The sequence below is a fragment of the Lampetra fluviatilis genome, chromosome 19 (assembly GCF_964198595.1).
Source record: "Lampetra fluviatilis chromosome 19, kcLamFluv1.1, whole genome shotgun sequence".
NCBI lineage: Eukaryota > Metazoa > Chordata > Hyperoartia > Petromyzontiformes > Petromyzontidae > Lampetra > Lampetra fluviatilis.
This window is the reverse complement of record NC_136293.1, coordinates 144920-164188: the sequence shown is the minus strand read 5'-3', so window position 1 is coordinate 164188 and position 19269 is coordinate 144920. Positions and strand designations below refer to the sequence as shown.

At 48.4% G+C, this 19269-nt stretch overlaps 1 protein-coding gene across 1 annotated transcript in view; it reads right to left on the bottom strand.

Annotated features, from left to right (window-relative positions):
- The window catches only part of NDUFA10 (NADH:ubiquinone oxidoreductase subunit A10), a 66774-nt gene that overhangs the window by 21314 nt on the left and 26191 nt on the right, over positions 1 to 19269 (bottom strand). The window contains exon 2 of the mRNA XM_078864774.1: positions 4975 to 5140. Within this exon, the coding sequence (XP_078720900.1) occupies positions 4975 to 5140 (166 nt within the window). The remainder of the gene's footprint in view (positions 1 to 4974; positions 5141 to 19269) is intronic.

Genomic DNA, 19269 nt, shown 5'->3' with positions numbered 1-19269 from the left:
ACGTCGAAACAAGAACCTGCCATGTCAAAGTAACATCAGCAATGCACACCTTCACTGTTATTTTCCCAATAATTCCCAATGAACCACCGTTTGTGGCGAAGCAGGGCATGAGGAACAACATTTAGGGGGTAAGATGTTATAAATCAATTCTGAAATGATGGTCGCTGATGCACCGGTGTCAACGAACATCCTAATTTACACCCCTTCTATCCGTCCAATAACAGCGGATGAACCTGCGGTCGCGGCCACCACTCGCTAGGCCAGCTCCGACCACTTACCCGGTCGGAGCGTCCGGCCGGCCCAATCAACATCAAGATCCTCCCGCCCCGACGCGCGACCGGAACGAAACCCAAAAACACGAGATGAGTGAGGTGGTTTCAGGGGCCGAGCGAGAAATGTGTCGCGACTTGCCTTAGGGTGCAGTGGAGCGAAGGACAGTCGGGCGGATGACGGCGGTGGTCCGGGGAGTCATCGTCGTCGTACGCGGCAGCCCGACGAGACGTGTCCCGGCAGGCCGCAGCTGTAGCACACGATGGGGCTGCTTCCGGGACGAGGAGATGTCTTCCGCCGTCACTGGTCATCCGCCCGCCGCACAATGCTGTCCCCTCGCCCACCTCCACTCTGGGTCGATGTGCAGGCTGGGACGGGCTCCACGTCTTCAGGTGTATCCGGCCCCTCGTGGGACACGGAACACGCCACCAACCCGTTGTGCCGTTGCAGGAGCTGGTGAGCCTGAATGCAATCGTCTTGGTTGTTGGTTCTTTCGGTAAAGTCACGTGACTTTACCGAAAGAACCAAGACGATGAATCCCTGCAGTCACGAAAGCTTTAAATCGAAATTGAGCCTGAATGCATTTCGCCACTTTTGTAGTGGCATGGTTGAACATGATCGCCACTACGTATAGCTGGCAGTGCTAGCTTGTGCCAGTAGGGAGCGGAAGGGAGACTGAACCTGATGGATAATGATGACGGGCCATTGGCCCGAGGCAATCCCTGAGGGGGAGCATCGTGACCAACGGTCGGGACCCCAGACCCCAGGAAGGGGGCTGGGGGATGATGTCATTATTCAGGCCCTTGGAGAAGGTCCTGGAAGAAAGGCGTGGCTAATGAAAGCTGTCTCGGGTGTGGACCAATCAACTTCAAGGACAGTGCACATTATCAGAGTTGTGTTTTTTGTTTGCATTTCAATGGGATTAAGGTCTGGAGACTGGTTAGGCCACTGCAGGACCTTAATGTGCTTCTTCTTGAACCACTCCTTTGTTGCCTTGGCCGTGTGTTTTGGGTCATTGTCATGCTAGAATACCCATCCACAACCCATTTTCAATGCCCTGGCTGAGAAAAGGAGGTTCTCACCCAAGATTTGACGGTACATGGCCCCGTCCATCGTCCCTTTGATGCGGTGAAGTTGTCCTGTCCCCTTAGCAGAAAAACACCCCCAAAGCATGTTTCCACCTCCATGTTTGACAGTGGAGATGGTGTTCTTGGGGTCATAGGCAGCATTCCTCCTCCTCCTCCAAACACGGCGAGTTGAGTTGATGCCAAAGAGCTTCATTTTGGTCTCATTTGGCCACAACACTTTCACCCAGTTGTCCTCTGAATCATTCAGATGTTCATTGGCAAACTTCAGACGGGCATGTATATGTGCTTTCTTGAGCAGGGGGACCTTGCGGGCGCTGCAGGATTTCAGTCCTTCACGGCGTAGTGTGTTACCAACTGTTTTCTTGGTGACTATGGTCGCAGCTGCCTTGAGATTATTGACAAGATCCTCCCGTGTAGTTCTGGGCTGATTCCTCACCGTTCTCATGATCATTGCAACTCCACGAGGTGAGATCTTGCATGGAGCCCCAGGCCGAGGGAGATTGACAGTTCTTTTGTGTTTCTTCCATTTGCGAATAATCGCACCAACTGTTGTCCCCTTCTCACCAAGCTGCTTGGAGATGGTCTTGTAGCCCATCCCAGCCTTGTGTAGGTCTACAATCTTGTCCCTGACATCCTTGGAGAGCTCTTTGGTCTTGGCCTTGGTGGAGAGTTTGGAATCTGATTGATTGATTGCTTCTGTGAACAGGTGTCTTTTATACAGGTAACAAGCTGAGATTAGGAGCACTCCCTTTAAGAGTGTGCTCCTAATCTCAGCTCGTTACCTGTATAAAAGACACCTGGGAGCCAGAAATCTTTCTGACTGAGAGGGGGTCAAATACTTATTTCCCTCAATAAAATGCAAATCAATTTATAACATTTTTGACATGCGTTTTTCGGGATTTTGTTGTTGTTATTCTGTCTCTCACTGTTTAAATAAACCTACCATTAAAATTATAGACTGATCATTTCTTTGTCAGTGGGCAAACGTACACAATCAGCAGGGGATCAAATACTTTTTTCCCTCACTGTATGAAACCAGAAGAGACCCGAGTCTGAGTCCAGCTCACATCCACCACTACCATCAGCAGCGATTATTTGAACCAGGTCCTGGCCCTCCCCTAGGTCGACTATCCTCTTTTCACATTCTCTTTGGTTCTTTTGGTAAATATGTCTCTGATCATGTTCGCGAGCACAAGTCAGATTTGAAACACGGCAAAATTGAGTCTTCCGCCGTTGCCGATCATTGCTACAACGCGGTGGGCTCTCATGATATTGTTTTTCCCGAGACTAAGGTGCTCTGCAAACCCTCTGGCTACCATCAAAGGTTTGTACACGAAGCCATTCAGATATACAAACAGACATAATTTCAACCGTGATGATTGGTACAAACTTAGTAATCATTGGAAAGATGTCATTAACCATTAAAAAAAGATTTAACTACACATTTTTGGACCATCTTATCTGACGGGCACTATTTTACTTTACCGAGTGTTAACATCCCCAGCGTTTAACAGTACTCTCCTTTCTCGTATTTGATTGTCAGCCAACACTGGATAAAAACAACATAAGCATTTTTGTTCTCTTCTATCATGTGCACCAATATGTGCTTGTGCACAAACAGGTCCACGTCCACGTACCCCTCGTCCTCTCTTACACGTTGACGCCTACGCACACCTCTTTTAGCCCCGCCTCCCCCTCCCAATACGTTCCATTCATTGGCTACCACATTCTGATAAGCCACCCCCCTCCCCCTTAACTTGTATTTAAAAACTTGCATCTTGGAATCCCTGCCTCACTTGATACAGCTAATCTGGCTGTGACGGTCCCACCTGATGACGGAGACTTGTGTCGCCTCCGAAACGTCGTGAATTTTATTATTTTATTTTTATTAATTTTAATTTCATTTTTTACCTACGTGACTTTACCGAAAAAACTAAGAGTATGAATCCTTGCAGTCACGAAAGCTTCAAATCTAGAATCTTTCGGTAAAGTCACGTAGGTTTAAATTAAAATAAATCACGACGTTTCGGGCGCAACACAAGCATCGGTCATCAGGTGGGAAAGCATGGTCTGCTGCTGAGGCAGACTGTTTAAAAAGGTTTGAAATGGGTGTAGCCCAAGGGTCATAAAGAAGTGGCCAGGGCTAGTGATGCTGTGAGAAATTAGCATGTAACTGTCAAAAAGGAGAAAAAGAGCGGCCACCTCGACGAGGGAGTGCAACTCAACGGGTGTAATCCAAAGGGCCTGTGAGTATGAGAGTGCAATCCAAAATACATGTGAGCATGAGAGTGCAATCCAAAGGCATGAGAGTGCAATGCAATGGACATGTGAGCATGAGAGATCTAAGAGAGAGGCAGAGAGAGAGAGACACAGAGAGTCGAAATACCAGCTGACATTAACATGCTAATCTCTCTTACATTGGGGAAACGAAACGTCATGTCTCCGATCGTGTCCACGAGCACAAGTCAGATTTGAAACACGGCAAAATTGAGTCTTCCGCCGTTGCCGATCATTGCTACAACGCTGTGGGCTCTCATGATATTGTCTTTTCCGAGACCAAGGTGCTCTGCAAACCTTCTGGCTACCATCAAAGGTTTGTACACGAAGCCATCCAGATATACAAACAGACATAACTTCAACAGTGATGATGGGTACAAAGTGAGTAATCATTGGAAAGATGTTATTAACCATGTAAAAAAGATTTAACTACACATATTTGTACCATCTTATTTGACAGGTACTATTCTACTTTACCAAGTGTTGACATCCCCAGCGTTTAATAGTACTGCTTTTTTGTATTTGTATTGTCAGCCAACACTGGTTAAGTCGAAGTGCACCGATTGTTCTCTTGTAGCCCCGCCCACCCCCCCAACACGTTCTATTCCCTGGCTACCACATTCAGATAAGCCCCTCCCCCCCTCCCCCTTAACTTGTATTTAAGAGCTTGTCTCTTGGAATTTTGCCTCACTTGATACAGTAAATTTAGCTGCGACAGTCCCACCTGATGACGGAGACTTGTGTTGCCTCCGAAACGTCGTGATCTATTATTTTATTTCTATTATTATTTCTAGTATTTTATTATTTATTTTTACTTACGTGACTTACCGAAAAAACCTGAGAGTATGCTAATCTCTCACATTAACATAGCCACTTGTGTGCCCTCTAATTTCTCACGTTAACATCAAGCTAATCCCTCATCAACATAGCCACTTCCGTGCCCTCGTCGAGGAGGCTGCTCTCCTAGCTTACATTTACATGCTAATTTCTCACATTAACATCATGCTAATCCCTCACATTGACATAGCCACTTCCGTGCCCTCATCTAGGAGGCCGATCTCCTATCTTACAGTTACATGCTAATTTCTCACATAAACATCACTAGCCCCGGCCACTTCTTTATGACCCTTGGGCTACACCCATTTCAAACATTTTAAAACAGTCTGCCTCAGCAGCAGACCACGCTTTCCCACCTGATGACGGACGCTTGTGTTGCGCCAGAAACGTCGTGATTTGTTTTATTTTATATCTACGTGACACTTTTAACACTTACATTCAATATGAAGCGCTATCACAACTCAATTAACTAATCACAGGTCATGGGTAAGCAGTATCTTACCCAGTTTTTTGGCGAGCTCTTTGGCCAGCGTTCTCTTGCCAGTGGCCACGTTCCCCTCCACCACAACCAGCTTGCTATTTGGCTTGAAGTTGTCCTGGATCCTCTCGCCCATGAGGTACGCCAACCAGCCGCGTCTGCCGCATCGTGCGCTTGAATGCACGGGTGCCTGCTTATCAAACGCAGTGAGCGGGGCAAGTGCTCAGGCGTTCGCTTGAATGGTAATAAAGATTAAACTTTGAATCATAAACGAGAAAAAACACACTCGTGAGAACGCCTGAAAATTTTCAGGAAGAACCAAACTTCGAATGCACATAAATTGTATAATTGGTGATAGTTTGTGGATCGTTGGTAGCAATTGGAGTGGTTTATTGAGGATTTGTTGGAGAGCCTGTAGAGTGTAGAGTGAGTCACTGAACCGAGAGCAATTAGAGTCAGTAGAGAGTCAGTAGAGAGTCACAGGTCAGGAGTCAGTAGAGAGTCACAGGTCAGGAGAGTCAGTAGAGAGTCACAGGTCAGTAGAGAGTCAGTAGAGAGTCACAGGTCAGTAGAGAGTCACAGGTCAGTAGAGTCAGTAGAGAGTCACAGGTCAGTAGAGAGTCACAGATCAGTAGAGAGTCCGTAGAGAGTCACAGGTCAGTAGAGAGTCAGTAGAGAGTCACAGGTCAGTAGAGTCAGGAGAGAGTCACAGGTCAGTAGAGAGTCACAGGTCAGTAGAGAGTCAGTAGAGAGTCACAGGTCAGTAGAGAGTCAGTAGAGAGTCACATGTCAGTACAGAGTCAGTAGAGAGTGACAGGTCAGGAGAGGCAGTAGAGAGTCACAGGTCAGGAGAGTCAGTAGAGAGTCACAGGCCAGTAGAGTCAGTAGAGAGTCACAGGTCAGTAGAGAGTCAAAGGTCAGTAGAGAGTCAGTAGAGAGTCACAGGTCAGTAGAGAGTCACAGATCAGTAGAGAGTCAGTAGAGAGTCACAGGTCAGTAGAGAGTCAGCAGAGAGTCACAGGTCAGTAGAGAGTCAGTAGAGAGTCACAGGTCAGTAGAGAGTCACAGGTCAGTAGAGAGTCAGTAGAGAGTCACAGGTCAGTAGAAAGTCAGTAGAGAGTCACAGGTCAGTAGAGAGTCAGTAGAGAGTCACAGGTCAGTAGAGAGTCACAGGTCAGTAGAAAGTCAGTAGAGAGTCATAGGTCAGTAGAGAGTCCGTAGAGAGTCACAGGTCAGTAGAGAGTCACAGGTCAGTAGAGAGTCAGTAGAGAGTCACAGGTCAGGAGAGTCAGTAGAGAGTCACATGTCAGGAGAGAGTCAGTAGAGAGTCACTGGTCAGGAGAGTCAGTAGAAAGTCACAGGTCAATAGAGAGTCACAGGTCAGTAGAATCAGTAGAGAGTCACAGGTCAGGAGAGTCAGTAGAGAGTGACAGGTCAGGAGAGTCAGTAGAGAGTCACAGGTTAGTAGAGAGTCACTGGTCAGGAGAGTCAGTAGAGAGTCACATGTCAAGAGAGAGTCAGTAGAGAGTCATTGGTCAGGAGAGTCAGTAGAAAGTCACAGGTCAGTAGAGAGTCAGTAGAGAGTCACAGGTCAGTAGAGAGTCAGCAGAGAGTCACAGGTTAGTAGAGTCACTGGTCAGGAGAGTCAGTAGAGAGTCACATGTCAGGAGAGAGTCAGTAGAGAGTCATTGGTCAGGAGAGTCAGTAGAAAGTCACAGGTCAGTAGAGAGTCAGCAGAGAGTCACAGGTTAGCAGAGAGTCACTGGTCAGGAGAGTCAGTAGAGAGTCACATGTCAGGAGAGAGTAAGTAGAGAGTCACAGGTCAGGAGAAAGTCAGTAGAAAGTCACAGGTCAGTAGAGAATCAGTAGAGAGTCACAGGTCAGTAGAGAGTCAGTAGAGAGTCACAGGTCAGGAGAGTCAGTAGAGAGTGACAGGTCAGGAGAGTCAGTAGAGAGTCACAGGTTAGTAGAGAGTCACAGGTCAGTAGAGAGTCAGCAGAGAGTCACAGGTTAGTAGAGAGTCACTGGTCAGGAGAGTCAGTAGAGAGTCACATGTCAGGAGAGAGTCAGTAGAGAGTCATTGGTCAGGAGAGTCAGTAGACAGTCACAGGTCAGTAGAGAGTCAGTAGAGAGTCACAGGTCAGTAGAGAGTCAGAGAGTCACAGGTCAGGAGAGCAAGTAGAGAGTCACAGGTCAGGAGAGCCAGTAGAGAGTCACAGGTCAGTAGAAAGTCACAGGTCAGTAGAGAGTCACTGGTCAGTAGAGTCCGTAGAGAGTCAAAGGTCAGTAGAGAGTCACAGGTCAGTAGAGAGTCACAGGTCAATAGAGAGTCACAGGTCCGTAGAGAGTCACTGGTCAGTAGAGAGTCAGTAGAGAGTTACAGGTCAGGAGAGTCAGTAGAGAGTCACGGGTTAGTAGAGAGTCACAGGTCAGTAGAGAGTCAGTAGAGAGTCACTGGTCAGTAGAGAGTCAGTAGAGAGTCACTGGTCAGTAGAGAGTCAGTAGAGAGTCACAAGTCAGTAGAGAGTCAGTAGAGAGTCACAGGCAAGGAGAGCCAGTAGAGTCACAGGTCAGTAGAGAGTCAGTAGAGAGTCACAGGTCAGTAGAGAGTCAGTAGAGAGTCACTGGGCAGTAGAGAGTCAGTAGAGAGTCACAGGTCAGTAGAGTCAGTAGAGAGTCACAGGTCAGGAGAAAGTCAGTAGAGAGTCACAGGTCAGTAGAGAGTCAGTAGAGAGTCACAGGTCAGTAGAGAGTCAGTAGAGAGTCACTGGGCAGTAGAGAGTCAGTAGAGAGTCACAGGTCAGTAGTCAGTAGAGAGTCACAGGTCAGGAGAAAGTCAGTAGAGAGTCACAGGTCAGGAGAGTCAGTAGAAAGTCACAGGTCAGTAGAGAGTCAGTAGAGAGTCACAGGTCAGGAGAGAGTCAGGAGAGAGTCACAGGTCAGGAGAGTCAGTAGAGTCACAGGTCAGTAGAGTCAGAAGAGAGTCACAGGTCAGTACAGTCACAGGTCAGTAGAGAGTCACAGGTCAGGAGAGAGTCAGTAGAGAGTCATTGGTCAGGAGAGTCAGTAGAAAGTCACAGGTCAGTAGAGAGTCAGTAGAGAGTCACAGGTCAGTAGAGAGTCAGCAGAGAGTCACAGGTTAGCAGAGAGTCACTGGTCAGGAGAGAGTCAATAGAGAGTCACATGTCAGGAGAGAGTCAGTAGAGAGTCATTGGTCAGGAGAGTCAGTAGAAAGTCACAGGTCAGTAGAGAGTCAGTAGAGAGTCACAGGTCAGTAGAGAGTCAGTAGAGAGTCACAGGTCAGGAGAGTCAGTAGAGAGTGACAGGTCAGGAGAGTCAGTAGAGAGTCACAGGTTAGTAGAGAGTCACAGGTCAGTAGAGAGTCAGCAGAGAGTCACAGGTTAGTAGAGAGTCACTGGTCAGGAGAGTCAGTAGAGAGTCACATGTCAGGAGAGAGTCAGTAGAGAGTCATTGGTCAGGAGAGTCAGTAGAAAGTCACAGGTCAGTAGAGAGGCAGTAGAGAGTCACAGGTCAGTAGAGAGTCAGTAGAGAGTCACAGGTCAGGAGAGCAAGTAGAGAGTCACAGGTCAGGAGAGCCAGTAGAGAGTCACAGGTCAGTAGAGAGTCACAGGTCAGTAGAGAGTCACTGGTCAGTAGAGTCAGTAGAGAGTCATAGGTCAGTAGAGAGTCCGTAGAGAGTCAAAGGTCAGTAGAGAGTCACAGGTCAGTAGAGAGTCACAGGTCAATAGAGAGTCACAGGTCAGTAGAGAGTCACTGGTCAGTAGAGAGTCAGTAGAGAGTTACAGGTCAGGAGAGTCAGTAGAAAGTCACGGGTTAGTAGAGAGTCACAGGTCAGTAGAGAGTCAGTAGAGTCACTGGTCAGTGGAGAGTCAGCAGAGAGTCACAGGTTAGTAGAGAGTCACTGGTCAGAAGAGTCAGTAGAGAGTCACATGTCAGGAGAGAGTCAGTAGAGAGTCATTGGTCAGGAGAGTCAGTAGAAAGTCACAGGTCAGTAGAGAGTCAGTAGAGAGTCACAGGTCAGTAGAGAGTCAGCAGAGAGTCACAGGTTAGCAGAGAGTCACTGGTCAGGAGAGTCAGTAGAGAGTCACATGTCAGGAGAGGTCAGTAGAGAGTCATTGGTCAGGAGAGTCAGTAGAAAGTCACAGGTCAGTAGAGAGTCACAGGTCAGTAGAGAGTCAGTAGAGAGTCACAGGTCAGGAGAGTCAGTAGAGAGTGACAGGTCAGGAGAGTCAGTAGAGAGTCACAGGTTAGTAGAGAGTCACAGGTCAGTAGAGAGTCAGCAGAGAGTCACAGGTTAGTAGAGAGTCACTGGTCAGGAGAGTCAGTAGAGAGTCACATGTCAGGAGAGAGTCAGTAGAGAGTCATTGGTCAGGAGAGTCAGTAGAAAGTCACAGGTCAGTAGAGAGTCAGTAGAGAGTCACAGGTCAGTAGAGAGTCAGTAAAGAGTCACAGGTCAGGAGAGCAAGTAGAGAGTCACAGGTCAGGAGAGCCAGTAGAGAGTCAGAGGTCAGTAGAGAGTCACAGGTCAGTAGAGAGTCACTGGTCAGTAGAGTCAGTAGAGAGTCATAGGTCAGTAGAGAGTCCGTAGAGAGTCAAAGGTCAGTAGAGAGTCACAGGTCAGTAGAGAGTCACAGGTCAATAGAGATTCACAGGTCCGTAGAGAGTCACTGGTCAGTAGAGAGTCAGTAGAGAGTTACAGGTCAGGAGAGTCAGTAGAGAGTCACGGGTTAGTAGAGAGTCACAGGTCAGTAGAGAGTCAGTAGAGAGTCACTGGTCAGTAGAGAGTCAGTAGAGAGTCACAAGTCAGTAGAGAGTCACAGGCATGGAGAGCGAGTAGAGTCACAGGTCAGTAGAGAGTCAGTAGAGAGTCACAGGTCAGTAGAGAGTCAGTAGAGAGTCACTGGGCAGTAGAGAGTCAGTAGAGAGTCACAGGTCAGTAGAGTAAGTAGAGAGTCACAGGTCAGGAGAAAGTCAGTAGAGAGTCACAGGTCAGTAGAGAGTCAGTAGAGAGTCACAGGTCAGTAGAGAGTCAGTAGAGAGTCACTGGGCAGTAGAGAGTCAGTAGAGAGTCACAGGTCAGTAGTCAGTAGAGAGTCACAGGTCAGGAGAAAGTCAGTAGAGAGTCACAGGTCAGGAGAGTCAGTAGAAAGTCACAGGTCAGTAGAGAGTCAGTAGAGAGTCACAGGTCAGGAGAGAGTCAGTAGAGAGTCACAGGTCAGGAGAGTCAGTAGAGTCACAGGTCAGTAGAGTCAGAAGAGAGTCACAGGTCAGTACAGTCACAGGTCAGTAGAGAGTCACAGGTCAGGAGAGAGTCAGTAGAGAGTCACAGGTCAGGAGAGTCAGTAGAGTCACAGATCAGTAGAGTCAGAAGAGAGTCACAGGTCAGTAGAGAGTCAGTAGAGAGTCACAGGTCAGTAGAGAGTCAGCAGAGAGTCACAGGTTAGTAGAGAGTCACAGGTCAGGAGAGTCAGTAGAAAGTCACAGGTCAGTAGAGAGTCAGTAGAGAATCACAGGTCAGTAGAGAGTCAGCAGAGAGTCACAGGTTAGCAGAGAGTCACTGGTCAGGAGAGTCAGTAGAGAGTCACAGGAGAGTCAGTAGAGAGTCACAGGTCAGTAGAGAGTCAGTAGAGAGTCACAGGAGAGTCAGTAGAGAGTCAGCAGAGAGTCACAGGTTAGTAGAGAGTCACTGGTCAGGAGAGTCAGTAGACAGTCACAGGTCAGTAGAGAGTCAGTAGAGAGTCACAGGTCAGTAGAGAGTCAGTAGAGAGTCACAGGTCAGTAGAGAGTCACAGGTCAGTAGAGAGTCACTGGTCAGTAGAGTCAGTAGAGAGTCATAGGTCAGTAGAGAGTCCGTAGAGAGTCAAAGGTCAGTAGAGAGTCACAGGTCAGTAGAGAGTCACAGGTCAATAGAGAGTCACAGGTCCGTAGAGAGTCACTGGTCAGTAGAGAGTCAGTAGAGAGTTACAGGTCAGGAGAGTCAGTAGAGAGTCACGGGTTAGTAGAGAGTCACAGGTCAGTAGAGAGTCAGTAGAGAGTCACAGGCATGGAGAGCCAGTAGAGTCACAGGTCAGTAGAGAGTCAGTAGAGAGTCACAGGTCAGTAGAGAGTCAGTAGAGAGTCACTGGGCAGTAGAGAGTCAGTAGAGAGTCACTGGTCAGTAGAGAGTCAGTAGAGAGTCACAAGTCAGTAGAGAGTCAGTAGAGTCACAGGTCAGTAGAGAGTCAGTAGAGAGTCACAGGTCAGTAGAGAGTCAGTAGAGAGTCACTGGGCAGTAGAGAGTCAGTAGAGAGTCACAGGTCAGTAGAGTCAGTAGAGAGTCACAGGTCAGGAGAAAGTCAGTAGAGAGTCACAGGTCAGTAGAGAGTCAGTAGAGAGTCACAGGTCAGTAGAGAGTCAGTAGAGAGTCACTGGGCAGTATAGAGTCAGTAGAGAGTCACAGGTCAGTAGTCAGTAGAGAGTCACAGGTCAGGAGAAAGTCAGTAGAGAGTCACAGGTCAGGAGAGTCAGTAGAAAGTCACAGGTCAGTAGAGAGTCAGTAGAGAGTCACAGGTCAGGAGAGAGTCAGTAGAGAGTCACAGGTCAGGAGAGTCAGTAGAGTCACAGGTCAGTAGAGTCAGAAGAGAGTCACAGGTCAGTACAGTCACAGGTCAGTAGAGAGTCACAGGTCAGGAGAGAGTCAGTAGAGAGTCATTGGTCAGGAGAGTCAGTAGAAAGTCACAGGTAAGTAGAGAGTCAGTAGAGAGTCACAGGTCAGTAGAGAGTCAGCAGAGTCACAGGTTAGCAGAGAGTCACTGGTCAGGAGAGTCAGTAGAGAGTCACATGTCAGGAGAGAGTCAGTAGAGAGTCATTGGTCAGGAGAGTCAGTAGAAAGTCACAGGTCAGTAGAGAGTCAGTAGAGAGTCACAGGTCAGTAGAGAGTCAGTAGAGAGTCACAGGTCAGGAGAGTCAGTAGAGAGTGACAGGTCAGGAGAGTCAGTAGAGTCACAGGTTAGTAGAGAGTCACAGGTCAGTAGAGAGTCAGCAGAGAGTCACAGGTTAGTAGAGAGTCACTGGTCAGGAGAGTCAGTAGAGAGTCACATGTCAGGAGAGAGTCAGTAGAGAGTCATTGGTCAGGAGAGTCAGTAGAAAGTCACAGGTCAGTAGAGAGTCAGTAGAGAGTCACAGGTCAGTAGAGAGTCAGTAGAGAGTCACAGGTCAGGAGAGCAAGTAGAGAATCACAGGTCAGGAGAGCCAGTAGAGAGTCACAGGTCAGTAGAGAGTCACAGGTCAGTAGAGAGTCACTGGTCAGTAGAGTCAGTAGAGAGTCATAGGTCAGTAGAGAGCCCGTAGAGAGTCAAAGGTCAGTAGAGAGTCACAGGTCAGTAGAGAGTCACAGGTCAATAGAGAGTCACAGGTCAATAGAGAGTCACAGGTCCGTAGAGAGTCACTGGTCAGTAGAGAGTCAGTAGAGAGTTACAGGTCAGGAGAGTCAGTAGAGAGTCACGGGTTAGTAGAGAGTCACAGGTCAGTAGAGAGTCAGTAGAGAGTCACTGGTCAGTAGAGAGTCAGTAGAGAGTCACAAGTCAGTAGAGAGTCAGTAGAGAGTCACAGGCATGGAGAGCCAGTAGAGTCACAGGTCAGTAGAGAGTCAGTAGAGAGTCACAGGTCAGTAGAGAGTCAGTAGAGAGTCACTGGGCAGTAGAGAGTCAGTAGAGAGTCACAGGTCAGTAGAGAGTCCGTAGAGAGTCAAAGGTCAGTAGAGAGTCACAGGTCAGTAGAGAGTCACAGGTCAATAGAGAGTCACAGGTCCGTAGAGAGTCACTGGTCAGTAGAGAGTCAGTAGAGAGTTACAGGTCAGGAGAGTCAGTAGAGAGTCACGGGTTAGTAGAGAGTCACAGGTCAGTAGAGAGTCAGTAGAGAGTCACAGGCATGGAGAGCCAGTAGAGTCACAGGTCAGTAGAGAGTCAGTAGAGAGTCACAGGTCAGTAGAGAGTCAGTAGAGAGTCACTGGGCAGTAGAGAGTCAGTAGAGAGTCACTGGTCAGTAGAGAGTCAGTAGAGAGTCACAAGTCAGTAGAGAGTCAGTAGAGTCACAGGTCAGTAGAGAGTCAGTAGAGAGTCACAGGTCAGTAGAGAGTCAGTAGAGAGTCACTGGGCAGTAGAGAGTCAGTAGAGAGTCACAGGTCAGTAGAGTCAGTAGAGAGTCACAGGTCAGGAGAAAGTCAGTAGAGAGTCACAGGTCAGTAGAGAGTCAGTAGAGAGTCACAGGTCAGTAGAGAGTCAGTAGAGAGTCACTGGGCAGTATAGAGTCAGTAGAGAGTCACAGGTCAGTAGTCAGTAGAGAGTCACAGGTCAGGAGAAAGTCAGTAGAGAGTCACAGGTCAGGAGAGTCAGTAGAAAGTCACAGGTCAGTAGAGAGTCAGTAGAGAGTCACAGGTCAGGAGAGAGTCAGTAGAGAGTCACAGGTCAGGAGAGTCAGTAGAGTCACAGGTCAGTAGAGTCAGAAGAGAGTCACAGGTCAGTACAGTCACAGGTCAGTAGAGAGTCACAGGTCAGGAGAGAGTCAGTAGAGAGTCATTGGTCAGGAGAGTCAGTAGAAAGTCACAGGTCAGTAGAGAGTCAGTAGAGAGTCACAGGTCAGTAGAGAGTCAGCAGAGTCACAGGTTAGCAGAGAGTCACTGGTCAGGAGAGTCAGTAGAGAGTCACATGTCAGGAGAGAGTCAGTAGAGAGTCATTGGTCAGGAGAGTCAGTAGAAAGTCACAGGTCAGTAGAGAGTCAGTAGAGAGTCACAGGTCAGTAGAGAGTCAGTAGAGAGTCACAGGTCAGGAGAGTCAGTAGAGAGTGACAGGTCAGGAGAGTCAGTAGAGTCACAGGTTAGTAGAGAGTCACAGGTCAGTAGAGAGTCAGCAGAGAGTCACAGGTTAGTAGAGAGTCACTGGTCAGGAGAGTCAGTAGAGAGTCACATGTCAGGAGAGAGTCAGTAGAGAGTCATTGGTCAGGAGAGTCAGTAGAAAGTCACAGGTCAGTAGAGAGTCAGTAGAGAGTCACAGGTCAGTAGAGAGTCAGTAGAGAGTCACAGGTCAGGAGAGCAAGTAGAGAATCACAGGTCAGGAGAGCCAGTAGAGAGTCACAGGTCAGTAGAGAGTCACAGGTCAGTAGAGAGTCACTGGTCAGTAGAGTCAGTAGAGAGTCATAGGTCAGTAGAGAGCCCGTAGAGAGTCAAAGGTCAGTAGAGAGTCACAGGTCAGTAGAGAGTCACAGGTCAATAGAGAGTCACAGGTCAATAGAGAGTCACAGGTCCGTAGAGAGTCACTGGTCAGTAGAGAGTCAGTAGAGAGTTACAGGTCAGGAGAGTCAGTAGAGAGTCACGGGTTAGTAGAGAGTCACAGGTCAGTAGAGAGTCAGTAGAGAGTCACTGGTCAGTAGAGAGTCAGTAGAGAGTCACAAGTCAGTAGAGAGTCAGTAGAGAGTCACAGGCATGGAGAGCCAGTAGAGTCACAGGTCAGTAGAGAGTCAGTAGAGAGTCACAGGTCAGTAGAGAGTCAGTAGAGAGTCACTGGGCAGTAGAGAGTCAGTAGAGAGTCACAGGTCAGTAGAGTCAGTAGAGAGTCACAGGTCAGGAGAAAGTCAGTAGAGAGTCACAGGTCAGTAGAAAGTCAGTAGAGAGTCACAGGTCAGTAGAGAGTCAGTAGAGAGTCACTGGGCAGTAGAGAGTCAGTAGAGAGTCACAGGTCAGTAGTCAGTAGAGAGTCACAGGTCAGGAGAAAGTCAGTAGAGAGTCACAGGTCAGGAGAGTCAGTAGAAAGTCACAGGTCAGTAGAGAGTCAGTAGAGAGTCACAGGTCAGGAGAGAGTCAGTAGAGAGTCACAGGTCAGGAGAGTCAGTAGAGTCACAGGTCAGTAGAGTCAGAAGAGAGTCACAGGTCAGTACAGTCACAGGTCAGTAGAGAGTCACAGGTCACGAGAGAGTCAGTAGAGAGTCACGGTCAGGAGAGTCAGTAGAGTCACAGGTCAGTAGAGTCAGAAGAGAGTCACAGGTCAGTAGAGAGTCAGCAGAGAGTCACAGGTTAGTAGAGAGTCACAGGTCAGGAGAGTCAGTAGAGAGTCACAGGTCAGGAGAGTCAGTAGAGAGTCACATGTCAGGAGAGTAAGTAGAGAGTCACATGTCAGGAGAGAGTCAGTCGAGAGTCACATGTCAGGAGAGAGTCAGTAGAGAGTCACAGGTCAATAGAGAGTCAGTAGAGAGTCACAGGTCAGGAGAGTCAGTAGAAAGTCACAGGTCAATAGAGAGTCAGTAGAGAGTCAGAGGTCAGGAGAGTCAGTAGAAAGTCACAGGGCAGTAGAGAGTCAGTAGAGTCACAGGGCAGTAGAGAGTCAGTAGAGAGTCACAGGTCAGTAGAGAGTCACAGGTCAGGAGAGTTAGTAGAGAGTCACAGGTCAGTAGAGAGTCACTGGTCAGGAGAGTTAGTAGAGAGTCAATGGGCAGGAGAGTCAGTAGAGAGTCACAGGTCAGGAGAGTCAGTAGAGAGTGACAGGTCAGGAGAGTCAGTAGAGAGTCACAGGTTAGTAGAGAGTCACTGGTCAGGAGAGTCAGTAGAGAGTCACATGTCAGGAGAGAGTCAGTAGAGAGTCATTGGTCAGGAGAGTCAGTAGAAAGTCACAGGTCAGTAGAGAGTCAGTAGAGAGTCACAGGTCAGTAGAGAGTCAGCAGAGAGTCACAGGTTAGTAGAGAGTCACTGGTCAGGAGAGTCAGTAGAGAGTCACATGTCAGGAGAGAGTCAGTAGAGAGTCATTGGTCAGGAGAGTCAGTAGAAAGTCACAGGTCAGTAGAGAGTCAGTAGAGAGTCACAGGTCAGTAGAGAGTCAGCAGAGAGTCACAGGTTAGCAGAGAGTCACTGGTCAGGAGAGTCAGTAGAGAGTCACATGTCAGGAGAGAGTCAGTAGAGAGTCATTGGTCAGGAGAGTCAGTAGAAAGTCACAGGTCAGTAGAGAGTCAGTAGAGAGTCACAGGTCAGTAGAGAGTCAGTAGAGAGTCACAGGTCAGGAGAGTCAGTAGAGAGTGACAGGTCAGGAGAGTCAGTAGAGAGTCACAGGTTAGTAGAGAGTCACAGGTCAGTAGAGAGTCAGTAGAGAGTCACATGTCAGGAGAGAGTCAGTAGAGAGTCATTGGTCAGGAGAGTCAGTAGAAAGTCACAGGTCAGTAGAGAGTCAGTAGAGAGTCACAGGTCAGTAGAGAGTCAGTAGAGAGTCACAGGTCAGGAGAGCAAGTAGAGAGTCACAGGTCAGGAGAGCCAGTAGAGAGTCACAGGTCAGTAGAGAGTCACAGGTCAGTAGATAGTCACTGGTCAGTAGAGTCAGTAGAGAGTCATAGGTCAGTAGAGAGTCCGTAGAGAGTCAAAGGTCAGTAGAGAGTCACAGGTCAGTAGAGAGTCACAGGTCAATAGAGAGTCACAGGTCCGTAGAGAGTCACTGGTCAGTAGAGAGTCAGTAGAGAGTAACAGGTCAGGAGAGTCAGTAGAGAGTCACGGGTTAGTAGAGAGTCACAGGTCAGTAGAGAGTCAGTAGAGAGTCACTGGTCAGTAGAGTCAGTAGAGAGTCACAAGTCAGTAGAGAGTCAGTAGAGAGTCACAGGCATGGAGAGCCAGTAGAGTCACAGGTCAGTAGAGAGTCAGTAGAGAGTCACAGGTCAGTAGAGAGTCAGTAGAGAGTCACTGGGCAGTAGAGAGTCAGTAGAGAGTCATAGGTCAGTAGAGTCAGTAGAGAGTCACAGGTCAGGAGAAAGTCAGTAGAGAGTCACAGGTCAGTAGAGTCAGTAGAGAGTCACAGGTCAGTAGAGAGTCAGTAGAGAGTCACTGGGCAGTAGAGAGTCAGTAGAGAGTCACAGGTCAGTAGTCAGTAGAGAGTCACAGGTCAGGAGAAAGTCAGTAGAGAGTCACAGGTCAGGAGAGTCAGTAGAAAGTCACAGGTCAGTAGAGAGTCAGTAGAGAGTCACAGGTCAGGAGAGAGTCAGTAGAGAGTCACAGGTCAGGAGAGTCAGTAGAGTCACAGGTCAGTAGAGTCAGAAGAGAGTCACAGGTCAGTACAGTCACAGGTCAGTAGAGAGTCACAGGTCAGGAGAGAGTCAGTAGAGAGTCACAGGTCAGGAGAGTCAGTAGAGTCACAGGTCAGTAGAGTCAGAAGAGAGTCACAGGTCAGTAGAGAGTCAGTAGAGAGTCATAGGTCAGTAGAGAGTCAGCAGAGAGTCACAGGTTAGTAGAGAGTCACAGGTCAGGAGAGTCAGTAGAAAGTCACAGGTCATTAGAGAGTCAGTAGAGAGTCACAGGTCAGGAGAGGGTCAGTAGAAAGTCACAGGTCAGGAGAGTCAGTAGAGAGTCACATGTCAGGAGAGAGTCAGTCGAGAGTCACATGTCAGGAGAGAGTCAGTAGAGAGTCACAGGTTCAATAGAGAGTCAGTAGAGAGTCAGAGGTCAGGAGAGTCAGTAGAAAGTCACAGGGCAGTAGAGAGTCAGTAGAGAGTCACAGGGCAGTAGAGTCAGTAGAGAGTCACAGGTAAGGAGAGTTAGTAGAGAGTCACAGGTCAGTAGAGAGTCACTGGTCAGGAGAGTTAGTAGAGAGTCAATGGGCAGGAGAGTCAGTAGAGAGTCACAGGTCAGGAGAGTCAGTAGAGAGTGACAGGTCAGGAGAGTCAGTAGAGAGTCACAGGTTAGTAGAGAGTCACTGGTCAGGAGAGTCAGTAGAGAGTCACATGTCAAGAGAGAGTCAGTAGAGAGTCATTGGTCAGGAGAGTCAGTAGAAAGTCACAGGTCAGTAGAGAGTCAGTAGAGAGTCACAGGTCAGTAGAGAGTCAGCAGAGAGTCACAGGTTAGTAGAGAGTCACTGGTCAGGAGAGTCAGTAGAGAGTCACATGTCAGGAGAGAGTCAGTAGAGAGTCATTGGTCAGGAGAGTCAGTACAAAGTCACAGGTCAGTAGAGAGTCAGTAGAGAGTCACAGGTCAGTAGAGAGTCAGCAGAGAGTGACAGGTTAGCAGAGAGTCACTGGTCAGGAGAGTCAGTAGAGAGTCACATGTCAGGAGAGAATCAGTAGAGAGTCATTGGTCAGGAGAGTCAGTAGAAAGTCACAGGTCAGTAGAGAGTCAGTAGAGAGTCACAGGTCAGTAGAGAGTCACTGGTCAGTAGAGTCAGTAGAGAGTCATAGGTCAGTAGAGAGTCCGTAAAGAGTCAAAGGTCAGTAGAGAGTCACAGGTCAGTAGAGAGTCACAGGTCAGTAGAGAGTCACAGGTCAATAGAGAGTCACAGGTCCGTAGAGAGTCACTGGTCAGTAGAGAGTCAGTAGAGAGTTACAGGTCAGGAGAGTCAGTAGAGAGTCACGGGTTAGTAGAGAGTCACAGGTCAGTAGAGAGTCAGTAGAGAGTCACAAGTCAGTAGAGAGTCAGTAGAGAGTCACAGGCATGGAGAGCCAGTAGAGTCACAGGTCAGTAGAGAGTCAGTAGAGAGTCACAGGTCAGTAGAGAGTCAGTAGAGAGTCACTGGGCAGTAGAGAGTCAGTAGAGAGTCACAGGTCAGTAGAGTCAGTAGAGAGTCACAGGTCAGGAGAAAGTCAGTAGAGAGTCACAGGTCAGTAGAGAGTCAGTAGAGAGTCACAGGTCAGTAGAGAGTCAGTAGAGAGTCACTGGCCAGTAGAGAGTCAGTAGAGAGTCACAGGTCAGTAGTCAGTAGAGAGTCACAGGTCAGGAGAAAGTCAGTAGAGAGTCACAGGTCAGGAGAGTCAGTAGAAAGTCACAGGTCAGTAGAGAGTCAGTAGAGAGTCACAGGTCAGGAGAGTCAGTAGAGAGTCACAGGTCAGGAGAGTCAGTAGAGAGTCACATGTCAGGAGAGAGTCAGTCGAGAGTCACATGTCAGGAGAGAGTCAGTAGAGAGTCACAGGTCAATAGAGAGTCAGTAGAGAGTCACAGGTCAGGAGAGTCAGTAGAAAGTCACAGGTCAATAGAGAGTCAGTAGAGAGTCAGAGGTCAGGAGAGTCAGTAGAAAGTCACAGGGCAGTAGAGAGTCAGTAGAGAGTCACAGGGCAGTAGAGAGTCAGTAGAGAGTCACAGGTCAGTAGAGAGTCACAGGTCAGGAGAGTTAGTAGAGAGTCACAGGTCAGTAGAGAGTCACAGGTCAGTAGAGAGTCACAGGTCAGGAGAGTTAGTAGAGAGTCACTGGTCAGGAGAGTCAGTAGAGAGTCACAGGTCAGCAGAGTCAGTAGAGTCACAGGTCAGTAGAGTCAGAAGAGAGTCACAGGTCAGTACAGTCACAGGTCAGTAGAGAGTCACAGGTCAGG